At 38.5% G+C, this 26,264-nt stretch overlaps 1 protein-coding gene across 1 annotated transcript in view; it reads right to left on the bottom strand.

Annotated features, from left to right (window-relative positions):
• otog (otogelin) overlaps nt 1–26,264 on the bottom strand; it is a 153,409-nt gene that overhangs the window by 92,919 nt on the left and 34,226 nt on the right. Inside the window, 6 exon segments of the mRNA XM_030126012.1 lie at nt 6,656–6,821; nt 11,288–11,500; nt 12,599–12,723; nt 13,870–13,880; nt 15,365–15,546; nt 22,454–22,586. Coding sequence (XP_029981872.1) covers nt 6,656–6,821; nt 11,288–11,500; nt 12,599–12,723; nt 13,870–13,880; nt 15,365–15,546; nt 22,454–22,586 — 830 coding nt within the window.

Raw genomic sequence — 26,264 nt, 5'->3', positions numbered from 1 at the left:
CACAGATCCAAACCTAACATGTAGATAGTGTATTTGAGGTCTACAGTAGGTCTGTCCTTTTAGGTTTTGATTCTATTTTAACCTGTGTCTGCTCAGCTATAAAAGTCTGTAGCTGTAAGAGTCGTACAATTTAACAAGTTTTTTTTGTTGTTGTTGTCGGCGGTGATTCTAAATAAAATGTTGTCAGAACAAGTACATCATTTGGAAATGTGTACTGAATCAACGAACCAGACGCTTTGAGCAAAGTTGCATAGAAGATTCACTCATTCAATTCAGTTCATTCAAGATGCTTGTTTTTCCAGGTTATTATGACATTTAATCAATATTTTAGCCATGAAACACAATTCAGCTGGAATGATAAACAAAAATCAGCCCTGAAATAAAAAAAATTACAAAACTAAAATGTTTTGACTAAAACTTGACTAAAACACCATGAGTTTTCATTTGACTAAAACTAGACTAAACTGCTGAGACTTAATCAACTAAAACATGAATAACAAAATGATATGTGACTAAATATGAGTAGGACTAATAAGGAACTTTGACACAAGACTAAGACTAAATTGAAAAATGGGCAACAAAATTAACACTGATTGGCACCACAAACATTTGAGCAGGATCTAAAACTGTAATGTCTGTTAAACATAATTTTATTCATTTATTTTGTGTGTGTGTGTGTGTTGTACTTTATTTATCCAAACCTTGTACTTTAAATTGTTACAGAAGGAAGTTTTGTGATATAGTATTAGATCCTGTTCTGATCCAATAAAATGTGTTTAGTATTTGTGCATATTTCTGGCGTAATTCAATTTTTCCAGGAAATAATCTTATAAAAAATAAGCAAAACAATCAATAAAACATCACCTTGTTAACAGTATCATGATATATATACGATATATTGTATGTGATCCTAGTTTTGCGATTTGTATCTTATTGCCAAATTCTTGCCAAAAAGCCCTAATTCTGATCATACCTTCAACTGACTCATATTTTTATTAGGAATATCCCACAGATACTCTTTTACAGATTTTGTTGTCCTTCAATAGACCACTGTTGGTCCACTGCAAATCCAGAAATCCTGCACTTTTGGAGCGGATGTAGTCATGGAGCCATCACAGTCAGGCCCTGGTCAAAGTCATTCAGACCCTGATGTTGACCGTTTTGTTGTTTGTAACATCAGCTTTAAGGACTAAATGTTAACTTGGTGCTTAACATTTCCCACTCACTGAAGGATGCCATTGAAAGAAAATAATCCACAGTAATACCCCCTCAGTGTTCAGTGGTCATTATGGTATCACTGATTGGTTTGTCAAAAAGAAAGTGACGGCGGATTTACTTGGAAAGATCGCCTCCACCTGCTGAGGACACTGAGGTCCTTTAGAGTGAACAGGGCTCTGCTCCAGACATTCTGTGACCCTGTGGTGGCCTCTGCAGTCCACTTTGCCATCGTGTGCTGGGGGGTGGGCAGTATGGCCAGAGATACGAAGAGACTCAATAAACTGAGAAAGAGTGCCGACTCTGTCCTCGGCTGCCCACTAATGCTAACCCTAATGTAAATGCTAACCCTCTGTCCTAGGCTGGCCGCTAATGCTAACCCTAATGGTAATGCTAACCCTCTGTCCTAGGCTGGCCGGTAATGCTAGCCCTAATGCTAATGCTAACCCTCTGTCCTAGGCTGTCCGCTAATGCTAACCCTAATGCTAATCCTAACCCTCTGTCCTAGGCTGCCCGCTAATGCTAACCCTAATGCTAATGCTAACCCTAATGCTAATGCTAACCCTCTGTCCTTGGCTGCCCGCTAATGCTAACCCTAATGCTAATGCATTCTTTTTGAGAACCGGATCCCAGTAGCTCAATTCCTTGGAATTGTTTGCCTGCCTGCTTAACAATTCTGCTTATCGATTCCACCTTTGTTGCGCATGCACGGTGACGTCACACGTATGCTGCATTGTTTTGGTCAGAACGTAGCTAACATGGTGTTGAGGCAGAAACGGTCTAAAAAGACGACACCATGTCCACTTCTAACACTTGCAAAGCTTCCTTGTGTTCAAAAGGGTGGAATCCCTCCAATATGCTCAAACATTTGTCTACAACATGTGACATGCAATAGAGAATTAGTACAGCGTCTTAAGTTTCACTTTCCCTGCACCCCCCCCAGCGTCATCTGTTATTATTACTTGTACATACTGTATATGGTATATTTTCTGTGCAGAGATGGAAAGACAAAAGACAGTTAATGCAAACACATCCATTTATACTCTTTTATTCCTTCACCCCATGAGAATCAATAAGAGAATCGATAAGGAATCGGATCGATAAGCAAAATCGATAATGGAATCGGAATCGTTAAATTCTTATCGATTCCCATCCCTAGTCCTAGGCTGCCCGCTATACTAACCCTAATGCTAATGCTAACCCTCTGTCCTAGGCTGCCCACTGGACTCCATCGAGGAGGTGGCGGACAGACGGATGTTGGCAAAGCTGGCATCCATCATGGATAATCCCTCCCACCCCCTTGCACCCCCCTGTAGAAGACCTGAGTAGCTCCTTCAGCACCAAACTTTTACATCCCCTGTGCAAGAAGGAACGCTTCCACAGGTCATTCCTCCCACAGCCATCAGACTGTATAAGAGTACACAGTGACCCTCCACCACCCACATATCACATCATGTATATGTGCAATCACTATGTAAATATGTAAATATCTTTAAATTTTATACTTAAATTTTTATACTTTTAAGAACGTTTATTTCTACCTGCCTTTCTTTTGCACTGGTGTGTTGCACATTGTTGCTGTAAACTGTTAAATTTCCCCATGGTGGGATCAGTAAAGTCTTATCTTCATCATATCATATCTTATCTGTGACTTTTATTTTGTACATGGTTTGTTCCTCTGTTTCTGGTAGCTTGTCTTTCCTGTCTGTCTGACTGTCTTCCCACGCCCTGACTGTTTTACACCTGTCCACCATTACCTGCTGTGTGTATATGTTGTCCAGGTCTCCCTTTATCCTCTGCCAGTTCGTCTAGTCTCGTGCTTGTATCTCTTCGCCACATCAGATTTGGAAATTCCTTTGTTCCTTGTGCTTGTTTGAATTTTCTGTTACTTTAACCAAGTGAACTGTATTTTTCCTCATTGAGTGATTTTCAGTATTTCTTTAGATTGTCTTCCCTTTTACCTAGGTTATCCTCCTTTAGAGTGATTTTGTGTTCTTTTGTTGTAATTCTTTTTTAAGACCTTTTGCCTCGCTTAGTGATCCTTATTTTGTGCTTTGGAAATTTAAAGACTGTTACTTTTTAAGATTTTGTCCCACAGTCGTGCATTTGGGATTATTCTTTGTCCAGTCGTGACAATCCGTGTACAAAATTTTTTTTTTTAAAAGAGAAGACAATAGATAAACAACATCCAACAAGGTTAAAAACAAAACCACCGTGACTGTTTAGTTTGGTTAGACTCATTTAGATGGTTTTACATTCATTTGAGAATGGTGGTACCCAAATGACTTAGATAAAGGAAAACCTCAGCAAACGAAAAGAACTAAACTTTCTCCAACTAACCTCAGACCAGACTGAAGTCATTGTCTTTGCCCACAAAAACCTTTAAAGCTAAAAATCAGGTTATAAATCTAGAGGTAATAATGGACTCAGAGGTAAACTTTAAGAGCCACACTAAATCAGTAACATCATCAGCCTTTTACCATCTCAAAAACACTGGTGGAATCAAAAGTTTAAACCTGTCTAAACCAGACTTAGACTTATCCATGCATTTATCTGTAGCAGGTTAGACTACTAGAACGGCCTTCTCATTGGACTATAAACCAGCTGTAAAACAGCAGCAGTCCACCCAGAACGCTGCTGCTCGGGTCCTGACTAGGACCAGGATGTACCACCATATTAGTCCTGGTCCAGGTCTGTGCACTGGCTTCCTGTCACTCAGAGAATAGACTTTAAAACAGCTCTGCTCCTGTAGAAGTCTGTCCATGGTCTAGAACCAAAGTCCATCTGTGACATGCTGGTCCCATATGAACCATTTGGGACCCTGAGAACCTCAGGGACTGGTCTTCTGCTGGAGCCCAGAGTCAGGACTAAATAGGGTGAAGCTGCATTTCAGTTCCATGAGCTAAACTCTGGAACAGTGAGACAGGCCTCAACTCTGATAACATTTAAATCCAGGCTGAAAACGGCTCTGTTCAACTGGGCATAAAACATCTGAAAGTGTTCTATGTGACCTCTGACCTTGGAACATCTGAAAGGGTTCCATCTGACCTCTGACCTCAGAACATCTGAAAAGGTTCTATCTGACCTCTGACCTCAGAACATCTGAAAGGGTTCTATCTGACCTCTGACCTTAGAACATCTGAAAGGGTTCTATCTGACTTCTGAACATCTGAAAGGGTTCTATCTGACCTCTGACCTTAGATCAACTGAAAGGGTTCTATCTGACCTCTGACCTTAGAACATCTGAAAGAGTTTCATCTGCACTTCTCTCTTTTACTTTATTTTAATTGATTATTTATGTTTTATTGATCATGTTTTAATTGTGTGTTTTTAACTTGTCTCTTTTCCATTTTTGTAAAACACTGTGAATTAGCCTGTGTATGAATTGTACTATACTAATAAATTTCGCTTACCAAGAACTGAGACTGAGATCAACAAAAGAATGTAAAACTAAACAATGGGATCCTTATACTCTGTGTGCAGAGAACATTCTGTGGGTACTGTATCAAATATCCATGTAAGGTACGCATTTTACAATATTTCTGTAAATTAACCTATAAAAACCCATCTACTGATCTAAAATGTTAATTTGCCTCCTACCAATCCATGTCAACAACTGGTATAAAATGCATTTTGTCATCTTTTCATGGTCATCAGATATGACTCATTTGGATGTTCAGAGGCTCTATAGTTACTGTGGAAACACCGCCATCTTCTACAACACTGATTCACCAGTAAAACCCATGGAGTTGGATCAGTGACAGTGGATGGAGACACTTGTTTTTATGTTCAGTTAATGACATATTTTACTGGAAAAGTCACTTTTCTCTGTTTTGATATAATAACATTTGAATTTACTGTAAGTTTTCATGAATATCCAATTTAAAATGTAGAAAATTAAATATAGGAAAACACATGGTTTACAATGAAAACTGCAAAATACAGAGGATAATATTAAACTAACTGGTGATAAATCACTTAAGAAAGGTTAACTACAGAGAAAAACTCATCTGGGAACTGACACAAAAGTAACACAGGGTCTTTATGGGCTAAGACAGTGTTTTTCAACCTTGGGGTCGGGACCCCACGTGGGGTCACATGGAATTCAAATGGGGTCGCCTGAAATTTCTAGTAATTGATCAAAACAAAAATAGAAACTTACCAATAAAAAATATATGGTGAATTGAGAGACAATCCCAATCGATAAAAGACACGACAAACTGTGAAGCTGAAACTGAAGCACTGTGGTTCTGTTTATCTGTCAAATGTTCATTGTGGTCGGTTTCAGATGCTGCAGCTCTTTCATAATTCATAGTTTGAGTTATTGTTTGTTCAGTATTAATGTTCAGCCTTGTAAATCCAAGCTGGACTGACTGTACATATCTTGACCAAGGAAAATCAAATTCTCACTTTGTGCAGTAATCTACACCTGGCTTTACTGCCTCTGTCCAGAATAATATACATCATATAGACTAAATGTTGTCTAAAATTAACATTTATTAGCACCATAGTATAGCAAAATATTACATGATCAAAAACAAATTAATTTTAGCAAAAAAAAAAAAAAAAAAGTCTGTTTTAAATGTCTGGGGTCACCAGAAATTTGTGATGTTAAAATGGAGTCAGGAGACAAAAAAGGTTGGAAACCACTGGGTTAAGATGAACCATTGAGACAAGAGCTACACAAGTACCAACACTATTTGATTTGATTCTGATTAGGCCATAAATTTCTTCCCTGATGTGGTGAATCCTACAAAAGCATTTTTTTTAATTTAAATTTTCTAATTCACAGTAGAGTTCGATTTTTCCATTTGTACATATACTGTCCTTCATGTTTAGTGTACACATGGCACTAAAATAATCTTGTGACATGTTTTGGACAGGCTATAGGTATCATATCACTTTTTCAAGCCTTAATTTACTATTTTGGACGTGGCAGTCTTGTGTCTGGATGGACCAGAGACAGTCTGTGTGTTTTTACATTATACTGTTGAGACAGTCGTCCCTTTGTCTTTAATACTAATAGAACAGTTGTGAGTCCACCACATACTGTACTTCTTACTTCACTACATCTAGCTTTAGATGATGGTTATTTTTCACATAAAGCTTTTAACATACTAAATGTTTGAAACATATTTTTTTATAAATAAAATTTTACGTCGAGGCAGCATTGAGGCTCTTGTAAAGCTGACCAAAAATTAAACAAATCAGATAGTGGTTAAAGTCATTTTTAGGTCCAATTTTTTGGAATACATGAATTTTCTGCTTTTCCTTTCTGACATTGTAATGAAATATAACCAAACTGGACGTCCCTGTTGTACTTCCCAACAGCCCATGCTCCAACAGCTACTGGGCGGAGCCATTCTAATCAAGACATGTGTGACAAATGGAGGCTAGTGTATAATACACACTTCAATCAGGAGAAATCAGACTAACGTACCTGTGCACACAGGTGTGTGTGCGGTGGTTGTAGAAGGTTCCGTGGGGGCAGACGCAGCCCTCCTCACACTCGTCCCCACAGCGCTGAGGGCCGGAGAGGGTGGAGCAACGGCGCTCACAGGACGAAACACACATGCCGTAATGCATGCTGGGAGGACAGGTAAGGGCTGTAGGACAGACCGACACATTTCACATTTCCAAGTTTAAACTGAAATCACTGGAACAATGTACAAATAACATAAGTCAGATCTTACTGTTTAATTATATATTTTTTCATCTTTAAAGAAGTCTCTTGTCAACTACAGAATTCAACAAAGAAACTAAAACAAGCCTATTTCAACAATTAGACAGTGAAGGTTTGAAAACAGCCTTAGAGTTGAGATATAACTACATCTGTATTTGGATTATGGTGAAGAACATACAGCAGACTGTGTATGTACATTGTAAAAATGATAACTAGTAATTGCTGATTTCATTCAAGTTTTCAAATTAAACTGACTCAGAAATAAAGCTTTCCATTTACAACCTATAAAAACTTGTCTGCCCATCAAATTTCTCTCATTGTTGTCCTAACTAACATTTTCTAAACAGCACAACAAAGATTATCAACTTTTGAGCAGATTTTTTGAGTGAAGTTGGGAACCAGTGGGAAACCCCATAGATGACTGACGTGCACATGCACACATGGTCTGAACATGTTTGAACTAGACCAGGGGTCACCAACCCTGTTCCTGGAGAGCCATTATCCTGCATGTTTTAGATGGATCCCTCTTCCAGCACACCTGATTCAAATGATAAGCCTATCATCAAGCTCTGCAAAAGCCTGATAATGACTGTCAGGTGTAGTGGAAGACAGAAACATCATTTTTACAGTGTGCTGAAACTGTACCAGTCTAAGAAGGGAGCTCTTGGCACAAAATAAATAAGATTTCAGATAACATTCAGTTGTGCTTTGTTTTATTCAATATCTATTTATTGAGCATTTTTCAAATATAATTACAGCAAGATACATTTTCCTTTATTTATATACACTGCAAAACGTAACAACCCCATTTAGTTATGTCCATTTATTTTTGCTCTTCAACTCAAAGAGCCGGTCAGTTGGACCAGGCGGGGGGGTCATCGCGACAGTCTTACCCATTCCTCTCTGTCATGGTACCTACTTAGAACGTCATACAGCAATCACGCCTCACAGGTGTGCCACAGCCTCTTCCACCAATGGGGTCAAAGGTCCCAACACCCAGAACACCTGTTCCTGGAGCGACCATCTTTAAACACCCAGAGTCAGAGTGGCTTTGCTCAGACTAGTGTGGAAATTCCAACTCCACCCAAAGATCTGGCTTCTCCTAAACAGTGGCGATTTCTCATAGACTGCAAGGGAAGCCCGGCTTCCCCTAAAATTACGAAAATTAAATGTTTAAATATGTATGGTTGTGTTGACATTTTATTGACTACAAATGTGTTAGAACACATTCATCTCACAGACGAGTTCGTTCAGAATCAGCTTTATCACAAATCAATGGACACGATGTTGTTCACTTCTCATACATTCCCGTTGCGCTGTTTTCTCATTCGATCTCTGCTCAGTACATTTGTCCGTAGACTCCGGGCGTCTCTGGGCTTCAATGGGACTGAGTGGAACAGTTTTTTTCATTGCCTCAAAACTGGACGGTAATTGGATAAATGCCACGATGTTGTCCCGCCCCCGGACGCCGGGCGTCTCTGGAGGTGAATGGAGCTGTGGGTGGAGCTCAGCCGGGCTGGACACCAGAATCCCACGTGCTGATTGGAGGATCAGTCGAAAGGCTGAATCCTGTTTGACTGACAGCTAGTTTGAGATCTACCCCTTCACTGACAGTTCAGTTTAATACCGTTGCGCATTCTGCTGTGAAATCGAGAGAGAAACCACTACGAAATTACTCGTTCATTTCTTGCACTGTAAATAAAACACACTCATTGTACTTCCTTGTTTCAATTTAACATAATTTCAGTTACATAATTTAATCATTTCTTGTTCAGTTTAATATCGTTTTGTAGATAGTTAAATCAATCAAACTGTCGGCTAGGTCGGAGTGAAAGGAGCATCTCTTGTTTAAAAAGGCTGAAGTCTTACACACACAACACAATGGGCCAAGGCAATCTAAGCAGCCTAGCCCTGCTGGACATTCAGAGGACACTGGTCCAGTCCCTGGAAAAGACGCCTACTTGGTACAATAAGGTCACTAAGCATTTTCTTAAAAAGGAACGGAGGGCCGAATTTATGTTTAAATAACTTGACTTTTCTTTTTTTTTTTCTTTTTTTTTTTTTGATGTAAGCTGACAATGAGTTTCCCCTGTCTGAAAGACGAGCAGCCGCCACTGCTCCTAAAGTAGGGCTATTCAAATTCAGTCCTGGAGGGCTGGTATCCTGCATGTTTTAGAGGTTTCCCTCTCTCAGCACACCAGAAAGAGGGAAACCTCTAAAACATGCAGGATACCAGCCCTCCAGGACTGGATTTGCCTACTTCCATCCTAAAGGAAGGCCTACCTCTGTCCTAAAGGAAGGCCTACCTCTCATCTGTAATAATGGTATGTTCCTTTGACAAAAGAAAGCAAGGTTTTTTGAATAGATAATGTAATGTTATGAGTTGTTTTAACTTGAAACTTGATGTTTTTATAAAGCAGAAATGTGTGTTAGTTTAACTAGCTAAGTCAAGTTTTTTTGTAGTGATAATATAAAATAAATATTTGTTTTGACTCACAGTTTTAAGATGTAACAAGTGATTAATAGTTGAATCAACTTTCATAACTTAGAAAAGAAAGTTGGGACAATGAGAATATTGTAGTGAAGAAAACTCAAAAATCTCTTGCATCACGTTGCCTTGATATTTTACATTTTCTCACCTTTTTCTTTTTTATAGTGTACATGCAAATCTGTAACCCAAACACATGACTATGTCACCCTTTAAAACTGCTTATTCATTCAAAATGTTAAATACTGTTTGCAGAAAGCCAACATAGAACATGAATATGCTGGTGTTATGTTAACTCTGATAAAATTAAGACATTTTTAGTTTTAGTCTCTAAATACAAGAAGAAAATGCTAAAATACTACAACTAGCTTTGTTTGCCAATGATACAAACATTGTTTTGTTCTGGGGAAAATTTGCAGAGGCTTATCAATGTAGTCACAACAGAGTTGAATAAATTAAAAACATAGTTTGATTTAAATGGATTATCATCTAATTTGCCCCAAACTAAATTTATGCTGTTTGGAAACTGAATAATAAATGCACAGGTAAATTTAGTGATAAACAAAGTTAATATAGATTCCTTGGTGTGATATTAGACCATAAGATCTTCTGGAAACCACACATACATTATGTGGTTGTAAAAGTAGCACAGAGTATTGGGGAGAGCAGGTACTGACTGGATGACAAAGCTTTATTAACCCTTTATTATTCACTTGTGTTCCCTTATTTGAATGACTGTGTAGAAGTATGAGGTAATACCTACAAAACCAACCTACAACCACTATTCACACTCATACAAATAAAAAAACCATAAAGGATATCTGGAACACACCAATAAACTACTGTTACGCTCACATACACTTAAATTAAAGGACTTGGTGGAAATTAAAACAGGACAAATATTATACAAAGCAAAAAATAAATTACTTCAAAGTAACAGAAATACATAAATTATTCACGGATAGAGGGTGGTTATAATTATAGACAGAAACTAAATATGAAACAACATTTCACTAGAACAAATCTTACACAGATGTTCATTTTATGTTGTGAAGTGGTTTAGTGGAATAGAGTGGAACTAAATATCAAACTGTGTGAAAACACAATAAAATTTAAGAAGATGTATAAAAACCTTATTTTCCAAAGATATAGAACCAATGAACAGTAGTACAACAGTAATAGTTATTATGGGATTTAATTATTTAGTATCTTTTTTTATAACTTAATGACTGACCTGTTCTTTATATGGACTGTATACATGAGCAGGTTCACCAAGTCATGTAAAATTGTTTCAGGACAACATAAGCTCGACTTCTTCCTACTCCTTTTCATACATAATGTATTGTTAAAGAGCCACAGTGAAATAGTTAGACATTTGTGTGACACTTGATTTTCTTTTTTGTTTGATTTATTTCCCTATATTGGAGTGTCCTGTTTAAACTGGTAATTTCTTTTGCTTACTTATGTTCTAAATAAAGTCTATCTATATCTAATTCTACAACACTGACACTAGATACTGCCTGTGAACCTTATCTTCTGTTGCCATGGAGACACCTCAAATTGCTTCCACAAATTGGAGATTTTGATGAGTGTTGAAGCCACGACTTACACTTTGTAAAATTACACTTTCTAATTTGTAGAATTACTAGAGAATGTGAAGTGCTGTGATTGGGTGTTTTCTCTGTTAAGTTTTCTATTAAATTCTGAACAAATTTTTACGAAAACACAGCGGTCTACTGTCAGTTTCACCTCAGAATACTAAAGCAAGGAGGTGCTTGTCATTAGAAGTTGTTTTATAGATACAGTCAAAATTGTGGAACTTTGTGAGGACTGCTCTCAGATCAGTAACCAGGGCAGACCACAGAACCCCCGTCACCCCAAAGGTGAGTAAGGGTACTCACCACAGTCCTGTATCTGTGACCTGAAGTCAATGATGATGGAGAAGCGGCGGCAGTGGCGAGCATAATGGGCGAGTGCAGAGCAGAGGCAGGGCGTCCCACACTTACAGGTGTCTGAGCGACACTGCTGGTGGTAGGACGTTGGACTGAGGTACTCGTGGCAGGCGGAGAACAGGTCCTGGTTCAGGATGTCACACATCTCTGAGGCGTACGCCACTGAACCACAGAAGAAAGATGACAAAATGTGAAAAACCCAGTTACCTAAAGGAATCTGCTTTTTTGGCTCGTGACCACATTTTAACATCACAAATTTCTGGTGACCCCAGACATTCAAAACGGAGACATTTTTTTTGCTAAAATTAATTACACATAAATAAATGTTAATTTTAGACTATATTTAGTCTATATAATTAATGTAAATTATTATGGATGGAGGCAGAAAAGCCAGGTGTAGATTACTGCACAAAAGGAGAATTGGATTTTCCTTGGTCAGGTTATGTACAGTCAGTCCATCTTGGATTTACAAGGCTGACAATTAATACTGAACAAACAATAACTCAAACTATGAATTATGAAAGAGCTGCAGCATCTGAAACTGACCACAATGAACATTCGACAGGTAAACAGAACCACAGTGCTGCAGTTTCAGCTTCACAGTTATTCATGTCTTTTATGGATTGGGATTGTCTCTGTCAACTCAAGATATATTTTTTATTAGTACGTTTTTTTATTTTTATCAGTTACTAGAAATTTCAGGTAACCCCATTTGAATTCCAGGTGACCCCATGTGGGGTCCCAAGCCCAAGGTTGAAAAACACAGGTATAGACAGATGTGGTGGTGTTAACCCCAACCCCAACCCTAAATGTCTCTGGAGTTTTGTAATTGGTGGAACTGTACTGTCTTCCATGTTTCTAAATAATGAGTCTAAATCCTAAATGACATCAGACACTGTCATAATGAGGATGCTACCTACAAAGCATAATCTGTAGCTTCAGTTAACCACTTTAAAACAGGCAAAGTTGAAGTTCTGTTGTTTCAAGTTTGCTCCTGAAGTCCACCTTCAGAATTGGAGTCAAACATTCAATTTCATTCAATACAGTTATGTTCTGAAAATACATATAAAATATAATATAAAATATTTCATTCTGCTTGAAACATTTCAGTGATGACTTAATAATTTCATTTTGGTTTCATTTCTTACTTTATTTGACAGGGACAGTATATGTCAGTCAAGTACAAAAAATGAGCCAGAGCAACATGGATACTTAGATGTTGAAAAGCAGCCTAATAAAATGCACACAGGTTCAACTGACCGGCCTGTTGGTGCGTGTCGCAGGGGTCAATCTGCGGAGTGCTCAGAGGGGCTGAACAGGCCGGTGACGTTCTCCAGGCATTTCCAAACAACTGCGGAGTGCTTTCTATCATACCAGACGGAGATCTGCACAAGAGGAGGAGGGACATAGAGTCAAGAAGTCAGCACAGACATAGACATTCCCCTCAAAGACGTAACGGAGCTAAGGAATTACTTAACAACCTATCGTTTATGCTCCATTTCTTCTTCTTTTTGTTCATATTATTATTATTTATTAGGGCCCAAACACAGAGTTTTAATGAATATTTATTTGTTTATTTTTATGGGTTTGCATGAAATTTTGAGGGGCTCAAAATGCACCAAAATTGTATTTAAATTTGCAAAAACATCAAAAGAAAAAAATTGATATTGTACAGGGCTCGTAAATGAAACTGCAAAAATGGCTCTGTCCATCCTCTACAGGAAATGAAATCTGAATCCAGTTTCTCCAATCAGAATGAAATATAGTGCACATGTGTATCACACCAACGCCTACAAAACCAGCAATTTGGGTCCATGGCATCCAACAGGAAACAACATTTTTGTAGATATGTGTATCACACCTACAAAAAAGTCCATAGGGTCCAAGACACCAGACCAACAGGAGAATGACCATTTTGAATGTTGCTGCCACATTTTATGCTTCACCTATTCAACTATTTTAACAAACTCCTCTTGGAGATTTTAGTCAATCAACTCTTAACATGTTGAAGATGAAAAGTTATGGAAGGGTGAGTGTTGACCAAGATGACCATCAGGGCCAGGTGGCAAATATTAATGTCTCACTATGACACACAAAAATACTATAACTTGATAATTTTTTGCTAACTTGGGGTCAGGGTCTAGCCTTGAACGCAACATGACAATACTGAATTTGACTCATAGCGCCATCTTTTGACAAAAACAAAATGTCATGGTTTTCCTTTTGATGTGCTTCTCCTGGCATATTGAAGGTATCCAACTCAAATGTGGTTTAAAAAAGAAATCCTCAACAAGTTTCTGATACAGTACGTTGAGCTACTACTGTGAAACAGCCTCGCCACGGCGTCACTGCCAATTATAATCCTTCATCCTGAAAACCGAACCTGCTGTAACTCAGCTCCACATGAAAATCAATAAAGTATATCTTAAGTATAGCTTATAAAATGTGTCTAAAATTTGATGTTTAAAGTCTGTGTCTGAAAACAGGAACAAAAATATTCAATCACAGTCATACTGCCACCTTCTGGCAACAGGAAGTCAACCTCAGGGTACAAATATCATGTAACCGACAGGAAATGTTCCCAGTTTGTTACAGTACACATGATACAGTGACCTCATGTGTACTTCATGTACTGATGTGTGAATGTTCTCCAGTGCTACATAGTGGAGACAGGAAGTGAAAGTTATGCTGTGTTTCTACTATGTGGAACTGGCTCGACTCAAGTCGGGTACCAGGTACTATTCCTGGAAACCATTTCCATTGCAGGATACTACCAACTTTACAGTACCTGGACGTCATAGCGATGCAGCGTGTAACTTCCGTGACGTCTGCTCAGAGAGTTGCTGATAAACTCGTTCGTTGTGTGTTGTACTGTCAAGTTCATGCTGAATTTTTTGTCAGTCACCAAGGACAGAAATGCCTGTACCTCCTCAACCAACCACGATGTTGTTTTGTCATGTGGATTAACCTACCAGTATATTAACTGTAAACTTTCCAATCTGTTTTTTAAAAATAGCAGGTTGCACATTGATGACGCAGAGACAACTCTCTGACCAATCAGTGGTCTGCAGTGTTTACACGTTATGTTTTGGTATCTCTTCACCAGTTTTGGAACCTCAGCGGAGCAGATACCAAAAAAATAGTACCGGGTACCAAATTCCAGGTTCTTTTATGTAATGGAAAGGCAAAATGGCCGAGTCGAGTCAAGCCGGCACCATGTAATGGAAACGCGACATTAGATAGTACATGATTATGCCACATCCTCAACCATGCTGGACCCCCGGCTGCAAAGCCCCTCAAACCACAACACATCAAGGTGTGAGTGTGAAGGGTACACATACCACAAATGAGCATTTATTATTATTATTATTATTATTATTATTATTATTATTATTATTATTATTATTATTATTATTATCATTATTATTGTTGTTGTTGTTCTTTCTTTTGTTCAGGTTATGAAATAGAAGTAATATTTCCCATAATGGATTTCACTGTCCTCTTGTGTGTATCATTGAATTACAATGTGTTTTGATTACATTGCTTTTTTTTGCTTTTTTTTTTTTAAAAGGCACAATAAAAAAGAACACACACTGTAGTCAAGTCTAAAAAGAAAAGCACACCTGATCTGAACAGGTCAAAGCTTTAAAACAGCTGGAGTTATCAGTGCTCATCACAGGAGATAAACCCAAAACAGAAGATGCTATGCAGAGACCTGAGGGGAGGAGAGTGCAGCATACGTCCATTTCACTCTGTGCCTGTGATGTATATCCATTTACAGCTGTTAGACAACATCCGCCCTTTATGGAGTGCCATTAGGCCTGGGTACAGTAGAGCTCTTTTTCCTCTAACAGTAAATTCCTTGTTGGTCCAGTTGAGCGTTCATCTGGTCGTCTAAAGAGCTGATCAGAGAGCGAGGCCGCCAGTGTACATTACAGACATCACCTCTGAAACTGGAGTGCATTCTATCTACTATCAAGGAGAGTGTTACCACGGGGTGCAGGAGAAGTCAGAGGTCGGTCGCACTTACAGGAAATCGTCTTGAATGTTGCCGTTGAAGGTACCACACAGGCCCACGGTGTCATCCTTCCACAACTCGTCAGCCTGCAGGTAGAGACGAAACTCAGTCCAGCTGTACTGCAGATGCAAACCGAAGGAGGTCTTCACCTGCAGGAACATGGACGACAGCTCCTGGATGAGAAACATGTCTGAGAAAAGAGAAGGAAAAAAAGAGAAGAGGAGGGGTTAGGGGGTAGGTATACCTGAAACATACCTGGTCTACCTGAACAAATTCTATTTGACTTTGGATATCACAGTTTACTGCTGATTTACTGTTTGATTGTCTAGATTTTCTACAAGTTCTGTTTTTTACTTCAAATTTATTATGTATAGTGTGTTTGCTCTTGTATTCTATCTTTATTCTTATATTCTATTTTTACCTCCGCCAGGAGGTATTGCAATCGCTTTGATTTGTGTGTTTGTGTGCGTGCGTGTTTGTTTGTTTGTTAGCGAGATAACTCAAAAAGTTATGGACGGACTTTCATGAAATTTTCAGGAAATGTTGATACTGGCACAAGGAAGAAGTGATCAAATTTTGGTGGTGATCGGGGGTGGAGGGGCCACGGGGGCCCACTGATCTGCCTTGGCAGAGGTCTGCACTCTCCAAGTGCTTTTCTTGCTACTGTTTGTCATGCTGCTGCACTACAACTCCTATCTATCTATCTATCTATCTATCTATCTATCTATCTATCTATCTATCTATCTATCTATCTATCTATCTATCTATCTATCTATCGTTCTATCGTTCTATCTATCGTTCTATCTATCGTTCTATCTATCGTTCTATCTAATCACAATCTATCTATCTATGCAGTTTTAGGTGGCCTTTAGATTAGTTGTTTTTGCAGTGCTGAAATGAACATACATATTCATTTCTCAGCCTCTTTTCTTCACATACAACAAGAAAATACAAGATATATGTGCACAACCTTAAAAGACACACAAAAAACAGAACTAAATGGGTCAAAGATTAAAGTCAGTATTTAGTGTAACCCCTGACCCCATGACAAGAAGCAGCGAAAACTGTTAGAAACATCTGGCATGTGTCGAATGACACCTGGAATAAAAAATCAGAAAGTGAACAAAAGGATTACAGACATGTTAAGTGTAAAAGGAAGGTCACACTAAATACAACCACTTTGGTTAAGAGAAGCTGTTTTTCAACGAAACCTTTGTTATAGATAGATAGATAGATAGATAGATAGATAGATAGATAGATAGATAGATAGATAGATAGATAGATAGATAGATAGATAGATAGATAGATAGATAGATAGATAGATAGATAGATAGATAGATAGATAGATAGATAGATAGATAGATTTATTAATCATGCATATAAATGCATGCATATATAATCGAGTGCATATAAATATTATAGTTTATATTAAAATTGGTTGATTATGCAAATCTGATTGTGTGTGAGGTCACTAAAAAGTGTATGTGAATGGTTTGTATGGATGCTTTGTGTTATTGAAAAATTATACAGAAAAAAAGTGTGTTAACAAAGCAAAGGGGGCAGAATTGATTTAATTATTAGTTTTGTAAAAAGGGGGTGGGAATTTATAAGTTATACTTCTTCCCACTCCTTTTTGAGCGCTGAAAAATTTTGTTTGACCATGTTGTGTGGTTCTTTGTTATCTGATGAGTCTCTGTGTTTGAAATAGAACTAAACTAAACTAAAACTAAGACAGACAGACAGACAGATAGATATAATGTTCACATCAAGGTTCCGTATATAGTGTCTAAACTGTCTAAACTGTCCAACCCAAAGGTAGGTGTCTTCCATTGGATAATTACTGTAATATAGAATATGTCTCAGCTAGCAACAAAGTATTGAACTGTGGTACAAAGGAAAATGTCCATGTGGTCTAAAGAGTCCAGACTGACCCTGTCTTAGAGTGATGGGCCTGTCAGGGTGAGAGGTGAATGAAGTGATTACCCATCATGCTTAGTGCCTACAGTACATGTGTAGGTTTTGATTTGGGGTTGAGCCAACAGGAGGTCAGCTGAAAACATGAATGATCAGGATTTTTCATCAATGGATGTTTTCTTCAAAGATAACAATGCCAGGATTCATCAGGCTCAAATTGTGATAGAGTACTTAAGAGAGCATGACACATCACTTCCACTCATGGACTGACCGCCACAGAGTCCAGACATGATCTCCACTGAGAATCTTTTGGATGTGCTGGAGACTTTCACATCATCAATTCAAGATCTTGGGGTGTTGCATGACATAAACTATCCTGTGGTGAATATGTTGTGTAATTAAAGCTAATGCTAAGTGCTATAATACTCTAATGAAACATTGAGACTTTTGGCCAGGCAGTGTGTGCAGTGATGAGGCAAGTTGTATTTTTGAAGCTTACTTTTATTATTTAAGAACTACAGTGCTCTGACTCAATCCAAAATGTTCATAAAGCTCAAACCTGAATATCTAAGAAAGTAAAAGTGAGGTTTTGTCTGTCTTAAGAGAATATCTAAGTGTGCACAATCATTTGGCAAATATCGGTGTGCACAATTTAGGGACGTAACGATATGAAAATTTCATATCACGGTTATTGTGACCAAAATTATCACGGTTATCATTATTATCGCGGTGTTATTGAAATTGTGCTCAAAATGTTCAAAAAGTACTTATATACACACTGAAATAACTTAAAAAGTTGTATTTAAAAAAAAACAAACAAATAAAATAAAGTAATTGGCAAAATGTACTTTCTCTTGGCAGATATATTCAAGCATTAACCCTTAGGGGTCTGAACCTATTTTGTCCATTTTTCAGTACTTTTGATTTTGCCTTTATATACTATATACAGAAATGTTTACTACACCCATGTTTGGTATCTTTTTTTTCAGCACAACTACATCTATCTCATCTGTCTATTATTTTTTCACTTTAACCTACTATATCAACACAAAAGGATAAAAAATACACAAAAAATATATAAAATCCGATTTGAAAAATGTATATACAGTGAACCCTCACAGTTCGCGGTCTCAGCAATCGCGGTCTCAGTACATCGCGGAGGTTTCAAAAATATTCCCACTCATACTCCTGCTCGCTCACCTCCTCCTCCTGCAGCCCGTACGCCTCCGCCAGCCTCTCCTACTCTCTCGGAAGGGGAGTTGGTCAACGATCCGTCTCTGCCCATATTAATAGCTGAGGAGGAGGCGTCCTCAGGAGAGCAGTAAAGCTCTCCCTCAGCACCTGTGCAGGTATCACATTCCATACTTCACACCTGCACAGGCAATCCATCATCTTCATTACCATCGATCATCAAGAATCATCGTCATCATCGTCATCATCAAGATCTTCGTCAGCCACGCACAGAGGAGAGATCGTCAAAGTGAGTGTACATTCCATAGATTTTGCGTACGCGCGTACATGTACATGTACATATACTGTGTGGTACTCCACATCGCGGTTTTTCACCTTTCGCGGGGGGTCACAGCCCCCATTAACCGCGAAGTGTGAGGGTTCACTGTAATTTATTGCATAAATAACACAAAGATGCTTAACAAACCTTTTCAAAGATTTTAAAAGTGAATATTGGTTTCAAATATTAGGTATATAAAATCTAAATTGTAATAAATTAAAACTATACTCAAATATCTGACATAAAAGCATATCTTTACATAGGCATTTTTTCCTCTTAAAGTGCGGTAATCAAACACGGTTATCATGATAATTAGAATTTAAATGGTAATACTAATCGTCTACAATTTTACTGCGGTTTATTGTTACACTGGTAATTGTTACATCCCTAGCACAATTATTAGGGAACTAAATGAAAAACAAATATTTTCCCATCTCACATGTTTATTTTCTTCTGTTAAAGTGATAATAAAGAAAAAACAACTCAAAATTGACCAAAAAAAATAAATAAATCTCTGACCAGTATAAGGCAGCCTTCCATTTACTGAGTCTGACAGTTTCTTCATTAACAACCACATCCTCTCACACACTGTTCAGAGAGGTGGACTGTTCTCCTGTACCATGAAACTCCTGTTTCAGAAGGGAGGACATGTTCTCAATAGGGTTTAGGTCAGGTGAGGAAGGACATGCCATTATTATTCCTTCTTTAAAGATTGGTTAGACATACAGTGGAGTACTTCGAAGCATTTGATGGAACATTGTCCTGCATAAGATACTGACTTTTTTCCTTTACCACTGCTTGATGAACACCTCTTCTAAACACTGTAAGTGGCTTTGGGAGTTGATTTTGACTTCATCTTCAACCCAAAAAGGTCCATCTAGTTCCTCTTTAATAATCCCAGCCCATTCCAGAACCCCACCTCCTCCTTGGGTCTGAATGGAAGTGGAGTTTTGTGATGTTACTGATGCAGCTGTGGGTCCAACTGTCTGGTCCATCAACAGTTACTCTGACCTCATTTGTCTCATCTCGTCTTGTCTTCATCTGCTTATCCGGGTCTGGGTCGCGGGGGCAGCAGCCTCAGCAGAGGAGCCCAGACAGCCTTCTCCACAGCCACTTCCATCAGCTCGTCCGGTGGAATCCCGAGGCCTTCCCAGGTCAAACCACAGATATAATCCCTCCAGCATGTCCTGGGTCGGCCCCGAGGTCTCCTCCCAGATGGACAAGCTCGAAACACCTCCCCAGGGAGGTGTCCAGGATGAATCCACGCTAGACGCCTGAACCACCTCAACTGGCTCCTCTGGATGTGGAGGAGCAACAGCTCTACTCTGAGTCCCTCCTGGATGTCCAAGTTCTCCACCCTATCTCTAAGGCTGAGCCTAGCCACCCTGCCAAGTAAACTCAAACTTTCGGCCGCTTGTAGTCACAACCTCATTCTTCCGGTCATTAGCCAGAGCTCATGACCGTAGGTGAGGGTCGGAACATAGATCGACCGGTAAATCAAGAGCTCCGCCTTTCGGCTTAGCTCCCTCTTCACCACAACAGACCGGTTTACCGTCCACATCACTGCAGACGCTGCCCTGAATCTGCCTGTCGACCTCACGCTCCAGACCTCATTTGTCCATAAAACCTAGAATAAATCTGTCTTCAGATGGTTCTTGGCCCAGTCCTGATGTTTCATCTTATGTGTCTTGTTCAGTGGTGGTCTATTCCAGACTTTCTCACCTTGACCTTGTCTCTGAGACCTGAACATCTTCTCCTTCTGGACACTCCAGGTAGGTTTTTGTTCTAGAACATAGTGGCTTTGCAGGTCCATGTGGTCCCGGTAGTTTCCCTCTTGATTCTTTTTTAATCTTTTGCTGTTAGTTTGTGTGGTTTCTTCTCTTTGTATATTTTCTGACCTTATTTGCTATAAAACATGATAATCTTGTGATTATGCCAGGGATTAAAGCAAAAATTTTTCATCTGACTGAAAATTTTCTTCTGGTCAAAATCATTGGCCACTATTAAAAATGATGCAATACAATACTACTATAGCGTACAAGTTTATATAGTCAAATTTGGCAATACTGTAAAACACACTGAATGGGAGAGTGTACAGGTGTAGAAGATTAGTAACATGGATAGAAAAAATGTCATGAGTGGTATTGGTGGGGGGTCTGGGGGTCCTCCCCCAGAAAATTTTTAAAGCTTCAGGTCAATTTTGGTGCTCTGTGGTTCATTTTAAAGGGTATGAAAACCTTTGAAGCAAGTGAAAATAATAATTTAGAAGAAAACCTTACTGCAAAAAATGAGTGAGGCTGCTTCATTTTTTTGCACCATGATCTAAGTGGAGTTCCATCGTCTCCCTTCTCATCAAGCCACGCCCACCTCCATCTATTTTTCACGCATCTCTCAATAGTTACCACTTCAGCACCTTCCTCTACAAACGTGTCCATGATGTCGTATATGCTGGCCAAAATAATCTGTACGTCGTCAAACCTGCATCCACAACCCCCTCCCGCCAATATCATGTTCTCTTTTGATTGGAAGAAATTACGTCAACTGAAACAGAAATTATATTCCGTTACAGATACCCTATGAGGGTATTTAAAATACAGTGGCTTTGCAAATACCAAGGGTGTTATTCATTCATTCAATTTTATCTTTGTACTGTACCACACAGATAGAAATAAGATGCTAAACGGGTCCAGATAAAGCACTTATGCAGTCGGGTGCGTAACCGCGTAAGGCCGCGGCGCGCACAGCCGCATGCACGGGAAGGGCACATACACACACACTAGTTATATACCGGCAAGAGGAGATAAGCTATGAACCCAAACATGAAGGTACATGTAGATCAGTTCTGTCTTCTTCCCTTTTCGTTGTGGTTTTTTCATAATGAAAGCTACTTGTTAGCACTAAACTAAAGTTAGCGTCTGGAGGCTGAACTTTGGTAAAGCTGAACTTGTCCATGTGTTTCTGAGGCACAGAATGAGCAGCGTTTCCTTCCAAAGATAAATAGTCATCAATCTCTCCTCCCGACATAAAAATAAAGAAGTCATCTTATTATCATCACTGTTAAACCTGTCTGAACCCTGTGCGTGGCGTGCCTGTGTTAAACACCTGCAGATTCAGGACAGCAGACCCAGGACAGGATCGTGGTGCTGACTGGACTCCGCGAAACACGTGGGGAAGTTACTTCAATATGACTTTTTTCCCCCCTCAGTTTTTCCATTTGACGGAAATCCGTCATGGTGACGGAGAACTTTAATCCCTGGATTATGTTTCAGTAGTTAAGCTGTTTCAAGATTGTTCCATCTGTCTGAAGGGAATTTTACAATTTTTGACTTTTCACTGCTAGTTAAATCCCTTTTTTTGATCCATTTTACCTGAACTAAAGAAGCTACCTAATAATTCTGCACATCTTAATATAAGGTGTCGACATTTTAGGTCATACTCTCTCCAAGAATACAAATATATATCACTGGAGAATGACTAATTCCAACAAGTCATTTAATTTATATAGTTTGGAATTGGAAAACTGGCATAAATATGATGATATGGTCACAATACTCATTTGCCTAATAATTGCGCACATGGTGCACATAATATACTGCACATATGAGATAATATGGCATAATGACAGTAATTATACACTGTGTGTTGGGGTGTTGGCAGTTGTAGCTGACCTTACCATCAGAGTAGGGCAGGGAGATCCGGTACTGTCCTGCCAGGGAGACTTCTCCAAGGTGACTTAGTGTAATCTCAGTTCTTGGATCCTCATCAGTGATCAGGCTCACTGACTGGATACAAGCCCCATCCAAATTCTGCAATCAGGACAACAAAGTGATGTGAAAACACAGGCTGGCATCAGCACAACCATCTGCAATTCAGTACAGTATGACAGAACAAATGATAAGTGATCTGCAATCCTCAGTTCTGTGTTAATGATTATTTATGAGGTCAACAGGTAAACACAAATGAACAGATTTAACATACTTTGGTTTAATTTTCACACAGTGATGCAATTGTGTGACCTCCATAGATGGTCTTCGTGTTGTTTATGTGTGAACTTGTGCAGAGGAACTTTACAGCATGTACGAAAATATACCAACTTACAATGTTTTAGATAATAAATGAGATGGTGATTTGCATATTAAGTATGAATAATCACAGTCAGTCGCTTAAGAACCTTTTAACGATGAACTCTAATAATAAAAAGGCATTAACAGAGCCGACCATTTGTGATTGAATCAATAAAAAAAAACACATTAATGCAGGTGTGAAGGACTATGTATTTTCAGCAACTTTTAAATCCAAGTAAATCCTGCTCTATCAGACAGGCTTCTGTTTTAGAGAAGCATGAAAATTAAAACTATATTTTAAACAGCAGAAAAATTGTACCTGTTTGGACATGTTTGAGGTCATTCGTCTTATTTGATATCTTGACACATGACAGCAAGGTTGGGCAATATGGTTATATGCTAATATTCCACACAGCAATATTGTTGGCGTTTATACTGTACATATAACATCAAATACAAGTGGTGTGAGATTGGTTATTTATACCATACTTTTTTTGTTAGAATGATTAAGCTTACCATATTGATTTACATTTCCAGTTAAGCTGAGTAATAAACCCCATTGTTTGAATATCTAAATCTTGTATGACATTGTTTCTGGTGTGATGAATATGAGGTGACATTGCCTGAAGTACACATTTGTGTTAAGTGTCCTGTTGTGTTGGTGTGTAATGAACTCTAGTGCTTATCATACACAACCCAGGAAGATCACATTCCACCACTAACCTAGAAATCAAGATTACAGTATTAACCCATAAAGACCCAAACAGCTACTGACCACCTAAAACCATCTATTGATCTAAACTGTTTAACACCTGTTGATCCACTAATCCTACCAATCCATGTCAATAACTGGTGTAAAATACAGTTATTCATCTTTTCATGGTCATTAGATATGACCCATTTGAACATTCAGAGGCTCCGTAGTTACTGTGGAAACAACGTCATCTTATACAACGTTGTTTCACCGGTAAAACCCATGGAGTTGGATCAATGGCAGTGGATGGACACAATGGGTTTATGTTCAGTTAATGAGAGATTTTGCTGTAAAAGTTGCTTTTTCTTCACCTTTCTCTTTTTAATTTGGATATAATGACCTTCAACTTTAATTAGGGATGCACCGATACCACTTTTTTCCAGACCGAGTACGAGTACTTACATTTGAGAACTTGCCGATACTGAGTACCAATACGAGTATTTAATAATCCCATTCCAGTTCTTAGTTCCTTTTGTAAATGTGCTTTATTGTCGTTGTCATTAGTCTGACTGGAACAAAGTGCTGCTACTGACATTTAATGTGTTGGAATGAGCGTTTCTGAATTAATCCACCAGGGGGCGCAGCTCTTAATTAACCATACTGGACAAATATCACGAAGAAGAGGAAAGTTTTTTTGAGAAGAAGAAGAAAGTCAGTAGTAACAAACATGGAGACGACAGAGGTAACACTAATGTGATACTAATATTGCAGCGTTTTCTCTGGTAAGGTTTAAAAGCTTAGCTTCGGCAGGTAGAGAAAAGAGAAATAAGTGATAAGTTTGGTTTTCACTTCCGCTGGTGGTGGTCCACAACGCTCCGTACCCCCAGCTCAGTTGTCCTAAATGTGTCAGTAGTTTTTCTGTAAACTGGCCCAGCCCTGGGTAGTTGTCTTAAATGTGTCAGTAGTTTTTGTCTAACTCTCACAGTGGCTCTTTGAACAGATCCTCTACCTCCACAGTTCCGCTGGTATTCTCCGTCTGGGTACGCATCCGCCAGCACCTGGAAAACGGATGGAATGTACACAGAGGATGGACAGAACGCTGCGTCCGTATCTGTCTGTGTCTGTAACGTTACTTGCAGTCAGCGTTACTTTTATCACCATCATTTATTTGGTTAAATCTCCACACTCTTCACACTCCCCATACATTATTCCTCCTCCTCGTACCTGCTGCACTGAACTGTGAATGTCACATGGCCATAAGTGGTATCGGTGCATTTGTATCGGACATCTTTTACAAGTACGAATAAGAGTACACACAGTGAGTATCGGAGCTGATGCCCAATACTGGTATTGGATCGGTGCATCCCTAACTTTAATCTGAACTTTTATGAACATCTACATGATTAGTAAATGGAAATAAAGGAAAATACCTGATGTTCACTGAAAAAAACGCAAAATACAAGGATAATGTGATCATTATTGGATTATTGTGATTTATCACAATAAATTGTGATAAATCACTTAAGACAAATTAAATATAGAGAAAAAAACATTTTTATTTTGGAACTGCCATAAAAGTAGCACTGGGTCTTTATGGGTTAAATGAAAAATGTGTCTGTTCCTGTTCACATGTATTGTACTGACACTACAAACGGGTAGTATTTGAGGTCAGACATGGGTTAAGTTATAACGTTATCATGACATAATTTGTGCAGTACCACTTGGATGAGGATCACCAACATAAAACAAACCTTTTCCACAAAGCTGATCTCTGTGTGTGTTTTTTAAGAATCAAATCTTTACTACTGGTTTCATTTTCCTTTTGTTATTGATTGAATGTGCAGAGTGGGGACAGTTGCAGCAGCATGTAACCGGGACATCAATAATACCAATATACATGATCCTTTTGTTTTTGTTATTTTTTTAAATGGATTATATGCACTAAGTGAGAGAAAACAGAACACAGTAATCAACTACAACATTTTCTCCTGTTAAATTGTATTGAGTGTGAACGTAGATGGTTGGACATAGTACACATATTCATTCATTCATTTTCCAAACTGCTTAATCCTCAAAAGGGTAGTCGGGGTGCCAGAGCCTATCAACAAACGAAGGTGGGGTAAACCCTGGACGTGTCGGCAGTTCATCACAGGGTTGACATGGAGAAGAATGACCATTCATGTCTACACATATTCCAATGAACAAATACGGTTATTTCTTATTTAGATCTTATACACAATAGAATCCAGTATATTGTTGTTTGTTAATGTCCCAGTCAGCCCCACTTAGCTTTTCTGCAGCCCTAGAACCAGCTCTTCCAAATGCATTAACTCTAATTAAAGTTTCAGGTTTATATTAATTCAGTTATCATCCATAATACAAAAAATACAAACTATGAGGCTAATTTTAACTCAGCTGACTGTGAATTATGTTGAGACTGAAAAGGTTCAGGCAGAAGCTAAATGCTTATATACGCCTCACCTGCGTTCAAATCCAAATCACTTTTTGGCACCAATCAAAACATCAAAAATCATTCCTGCTTGTATCCCTCGAACATATCTTTCCAAACCAATGTTTTGAAAACCATTAATGAACTGAACATTTTTAAATTCATGTTTATGTCATGCCATAATTTAACCTCAATAACAGAAATACACCTTTGTTTTTTTTGCAGTGCTTGATAGTTTTGTGGTGTCACTGGACATAAATTCTACAACTATCTTTGT

Source organism: Sphaeramia orbicularis, chromosome 3 (genome assembly GCF_902148855.1).
Source record: "Sphaeramia orbicularis chromosome 3, fSphaOr1.1, whole genome shotgun sequence".
Lineage (NCBI taxonomy): Eukaryota > Metazoa > Chordata > Actinopteri > Kurtiformes > Apogonidae > Sphaeramia > Sphaeramia orbicularis.
The sequence above is the reverse complement of the archived record's forward strand: the minus strand, read 5'-3'. Positions and strand labels throughout refer to the sequence as shown.